Source organism: Brachyistius frenatus, unplaced genomic scaffold (assembly GCF_029030835.1).
Source record: "Brachyistius frenatus isolate BFR_SWC_R1_liver_20210118 unplaced genomic scaffold, ASM2903083v1 Contig_13, whole genome shotgun sequence".
In the NCBI taxonomy this organism is placed as follows: domain Eukaryota; kingdom Metazoa; phylum Chordata; class Actinopteri; family Embiotocidae; genus Brachyistius; species Brachyistius frenatus.
The window spans coordinates 2319283-2324947 of NW_027210612.1; the positions used below are offsets into that span (position 1 = coordinate 2319283).

Below are 5665 nucleotides of genomic sequence, written 5' to 3' on the forward strand. Positions count from 1 at the left end.
AAAGCACCTCACATTTGCACCTCAGTATTCCAGGGCTGGAAACAAAGAGTTATGAAGACGATTTTTGGAGAAAACTGAACGACCAATGTACACAAAGGGAATACTGCACAACAACAACAATATGTTAATAATACTACTACTCAGAGTTAATTCTTTTTTCGATTGACACTGTCAGTTCACCCACGTCACTGCTGTGTCTGCGACAAAATGCGGTGTAAGCGCTCATTGAGCATCAGCTGACGCTACACCTTTTCAGCACCGCGGAGAGCTCCGTTCTGCACACCGAGCAGATGGCGGCGGTTATAAAAGCCCACATGGAGCCTCTGTGGACTGAAGAATCTCGACGACAGCATGGATGACAAATTCGACTTCCTGCACACAATCCCTCAAGACATGTATCCGCAACACAAAGCGAGACGTTTGGGATTCGATACCAGTGTCGTGATCAGGAGCACGTCCACGGACATGAATTCGACCAGGCAGCTATCTGGGAAATTTAACGAGAAAGAACTGATGCATGGCTTGAACGATCGTCTTGCGGGATTCATAGAGAAGGTGCACCAGCTGGAGCACCAGAACCAGCTGCTGGAGAGAGAAATCGAAGAGATCAGAGGGAGAGCAAAGCCCGCATCGTGTTTGGAGAAGGAGTACGGACCAGAGCTCAGGAAACTGAGACAGCTGGTTCACGATATTACTCATCAGAAGCATCAAATTGAAATTGAGCATGAGAATTTAGAGGAAGAGCTGTCCAAGTTGAGAAGACAACACGAGCAGGAGGCGCGTAGCAGATCAGACACTGAGAGCAATATCATGGTTCTGAAGAAGGACATCAGTGACGCGTATCAGGCTAAACTACAGCTGGACAAGAAAGCGCAGTCTCTCGTGGATGAAATCCACTTCCTGAAAGGAAACCATGAGGCCGAGGTGTCGGAGATGTTTGACCAAATCCAGGATGCGCAGCTGACTGTGAGGGCGCTCGAATTTGGCCAACCTGGCGTCACTGCGGCACTCCGGGACATCAGGGCGCAGTTGGAAGGTCACACTGTGTCCGACGTCCAGCAGATAGGAGAAACTTTCCGATCTCAATTTGCAAGATTAACGGAGGCAGCTGAGACCAAGAGGGAGGCGTTAAAAGCGTCCCAGCAGGAAATTCAGGAGTACAGGAGGCACTTGCAGGCCAAAAACGTCGAACTGGACTGCGCTAAAGGCACCAGAGAAGCGCTAGAGAAGCAACTTCGTGATGTCGAAGATCGCCACAAGGAAGAAATGATCCACTATCAGGTAAGACGGGTTTTTTTCCCCCCACGTTTTAATAAATTTCACGTGCACATGTTTTTTCAGTAACACATTTTCTCTCCTTTCCGGCTCCAGAACACAATTAAAGAATTTGAAAATGAGCTCATCAATTGCAAATTTGACATGTCCTCTTACCTGCGGGAGTACCAGGACCTCTTCAATGTGAAGATGGCTCTGGATGTGGAGATACTGTCTTACAGGTATTATTATTATGACATGAAAACATTTGTTTGGACAAAAAAGTTGATTCAAAATCGTAGTTTTGCAGCTTTCCTTATAGGTTACTCGATACTTTTTAGCCTCTGCTTTCACCACGTATCATGCATGTTGCATTTAAATACAACATTTAACACAGGTACAGTGTCTGCTGTTGCACTATGATTATCACATTAACTTATGATTACATTGCCAAAAAGTTGAAGGGAAATATGGCATAAAGGAGCATTAACAAGACTGTATTTAATGACACGTTTATTTAATTTCTCATTCCTTTAAATTAAGTTGTATGCACCGTATCTCAAGTCTTCTCAGTTCATTTGGATTTAAAGAAGTTATGCATTGCTCTTTGTAGATAAAGTATGTCTTTCCTACACTGCAGGAAACTTCTCTGTGGAGAGGAGGCTCGGCTATCCACAATGTCAGACGCCCACATCTCCCTGCCCTACATCTACCACCAGTCCCCTATTTACACCCTGCCTTGCCTCAGCCGCCCGGGAGGCCCACGTAGACGCGCTGAGCCTCACTACAAGTTTGTAGAGGAGATCATCACAGAGACCACCAGGGAGATTGAGCTGTCGGAATTTGAGGAGACAGGATCAGAGGAGACAGAGGTGGGAAAAGATGAGCAGGAGTGTACCAAAAGAGAGAGGGGGGGCAGTGAGGAGGAGGAGGATAACAATAAAGACAGTCGACAGGGAGAAAGTAACCAGATGTCTGATGGTCAGCAGGATCAAGTAGCATCAGGAGGAGACTCGGAGAAAGGAGGGGATGATAGGGAAGGAAGTAAAGGAAAGGAAGAGTCAGAGGAGACTGATGCAACTGACAATGATGGGGGCAGTGGAATAGATGGAAATACCAAAAGCACAGTTTTAATGAAGGAGAGGCTTGATGAGGAAGAAAATGAGCATCGTGAAGTACCTGAAAACACACAAGAGAAGGAAGCTGTAGTGACAAAGGTAACAGTTGAGACCGATCTCTCTTCAAAACAACATGATTTAAAACCAGAGGAACCGGCGGAGGGTGAACTTCTGAAGAAATCCGAGGACAGTAAACAAGAATATGACGAGGAAGCTCTCATGAAGAAGCCTGTTGATGAAACTTCACCCAAAGCATCTGAAGAATCAGACAAAACTCAAGAGCTGAGCAGTGCAGTTGAAGTGCAAGATAAGGTTAAACCTTTGGTTTTGAAGAAGCCTGTTGATGAACCTTCACCCAAAGCATCTGAAGAATCAGACAAAACTCAAGAGCTAAGCAGTGTAGTTGAAGTGCAAGATAAGGTTAAAACTTTGGTTTTGAAGAAGCCTGTTGATGAACCTTCACCCAAAGCATCTGAAGAATCAGACAAAACTCAAGCACTAAGCAGTGTAGTTGAAGTGCAAGATAAGGTTAAAACTTTGGTTTTGAAGAAGCCTGTTGATGAACCTTCACCCAAAGCATCTGAAGAATCAGACAAAACTCAAGAGCTGAGCAGTGTAGTTGAAGTGCAAGATAAGGTTAAAACTTTGGTTTTGAAGAAGTCTGTTGATGAAACTTCACCCAAAGCATCCGAAGAATCAGACAAAACTCAAGAGCGAAGCAGTGTAGTTGAAGTGCAAGATAAGGCTAAAACTTTGGTTTTGAAGAAGCCTGTTGATGAAACTTCACCCAAAGCATCCGAAGAATCAGACAAAACTCAAGAGCTAAGCAGTGTAGTTGAAGTGCAAGATAAGGTTAAAACTTTGGTTTTGAAGAAGCCTGTTGATGAACCTTCACCCAAAGCATCTGAAGAATCAGACAAAACTCAAGCGCTAAGCAGTGTAGTTGAAGTGCAAGATAAGGTTAAAACTTTGGTTTTGAAGAAGCCTGTTGATGAAACTTCACCCAAAGCATCCGAAGAATCAGACAAAACTCAAGAGCTAAGCAGTGTAGTTGAAGTGCAAGATAAGGTTAAAACTTTGGTTTTGAAGAAGCCTGTTGATGAACCTTCACCCAAAGCATCTGAAGAATCAGACAAAACTCAAGAGCTAAGCAGTGTAGTTGAAGTGCAAGATAAGGTTAAAACTTTGGTTTTGAAGAAGCCTGTTGATGAACCTTCACCCAAAGCATCTGAAGAATCAGACAAAACTCAAGAGCTAAGCAGTGTAGTTGAAGTGCAAGATAAGGTTAAAACTTTGGTTTTGAAGAAGCCTGTTGATGAATCTTCAGCCAAAGCATCTGAAGAATCAGACAAAACTCAAGAGCTAAGCAGTGTAGTTGAAGTGCAAGATAAGGCTAAAACTTTGGTTTTGAAGAAGTCTGTTGATGAATCTTCACCCAAAGCATCTGAAGAATCAGACAAAACTCACGAGCTAAGCAGTGTAGTTGAAGTGCAAGATAAGGCTAAAACTTTGGTTTTGAAGAAGCCTGTTGATGAAACTTCACCCAAAGCATCTGAAGAATCAGACAAAACTCAAGAGCTAAGCAGTGCAGTTGAAGTGCAAGATAAGGTTAAAACTTTGGTTTTGAAGAAGCCTGTTGATGAAACTTCACCCAAAGCATCTGAAGAATCAGACAAAACTCAAGAGCTAAGCAGTGTAGTTGAAGTGCAAGATAAGGTTAAAACTTTGGTTTTGAAGAAGTCTGTTGATGAATCTTCACCCAAAGCATCTGAAGAATCAGACAAAACTCAAAAGCTGAGCAGTGCAGTTGAAGTGCAAGATAAGGTTAAAACTTTGGTTTTGAAGAAGCCTGTTGATGAAACTTCACCCAAAGCATCTGAAGAATCAGACAAAACTCAAAAGCTAAGCAGTGTAGTTGAAGTGCAAGATAAGGTTAAAACTTTGGTTTTGAAGAAGCCTGTTGATGAAACTTCACCCAAAGCATCTGAAGAATCAGACAAAACTCAAGAGCTGAGCAGTGCAGTTGAAGTGCAAGATAAGGTTAAAACTTTGGTTTCAGAAATAGGTGGAAAAACCAAAGATTTTACACCAGAAGCAAAGAACACTCTTTCCTCAGAGACAGCAGAAGGTTTGGCGAAGGCTCAAGTAGTGTCAAGTGCAACACCCAAGGCTGAGGAAAAGAAGCACGGTCACACAGAGCCACAGGGTATCAGTAAATCTGACACTGCAAAAAGTGAGGATAAAGTAGCAAAACGCATTCAAGATGCTGCTCGTGACAGCAATGAAGACCAAGATAAAGAGTCTCTAAAATCTGCAGCGAAAAGTCTTCCCGAGGAGGAGGGTCCGCAGCCAACCAGCGGGGATAAAACCACAACAGTACAAGCTGCGTCGCCAAAGGAGAAGACCACCGTGACTGCAGGGATCAAAGAGTTACATCAGGGGGCGCCAGAGAGCAGCCAGGTCCAGAAACCAAAGCTGTCTGAGCAGCCAGAGAATAAGTAATCCTCCAGGTAAAGCTGAGGAGGAAGATATCTGCGGCAGGTGATAAAGAATACAGAATACTTCCACCTAAAACATTACGAGACGGCAAGTCGATAAGAGTCAAATATCAGGGATTGTTAAACTGAAAATAGAGAATGGCTTATCTAATGCAGATGCAAATTGAAGGCATTAGCAGAGTCAGGCAGAGAGAACAAAGGGGCTCAGCAATGCAATTTCTTTGCAACGTAACCAGTTTGAAAGGAGAGGACGTGATTCTTCTTCCAGCATCTTTGCCTTTAAACTCGAAATCAACTCGCGTTAAAAATTGTTTGACTCGCCACAAAAGTAATAGAAATACGAATGTAATTGCAGGGTGCATTTTGAATGTTACGCTGATCATTATCTGCTTTGTTATGTGCTGATAAATAAATGCAATATCAAAAGAACCTGTGATTGTTTTTTTTTTTTTTATTATTATTGTGAATGGAGCTGTGACACTGCTGGCGTACCTTGCCGTCTATTGTATTTCCACTGACCTGTTCCTGTTCACTGTTTGGGCCAAACAAGTCAAGCTTACAAGTACAAAGCACGAACACATAATTGTGTGACTCAATCCAGGAATAGTGATGCGTAAAGGTTCACACAACAATCTCGGTTCCTCTAAAAGGTATTTTTGTACAGCTCTACTCTTCTGTAGGTTTATAAGTTCACTTCCACCCAATGAAGGATCGTTTCATTACGGCGTAGTTTCCTCTCGATTGTTTTGGCTGGTTCGTTGGCTGGTGTTTTTGCGGCTTGGACCTTTGACCGCT

At 43.2% G+C, this 5665-nt stretch overlaps 1 protein-coding gene across 1 annotated transcript; it reads left to right on the forward strand.

The window, feature by feature from the left end:
- The first annotated feature begins 246 nt into the window (after positions 1-246).
- On the forward strand, positions 247-5290 carry LOC138617622 (neurofilament medium polypeptide). The gene is made up of 3 exons (XM_069692765.1): positions 247-1281; positions 1372-1496; positions 1895-5290. The coding sequence occupies exons 1-3, from the start codon at positions 352-354 to the stop codon at positions 4872-4874; spliced, it is 4035 nt and encodes a 1344-aa protein (XP_069548866.1). The 5' UTR covers positions 247-351; the 3' UTR covers positions 4875-5290.
- Positions 5291-5665: the final 375 nt, after the last annotated feature.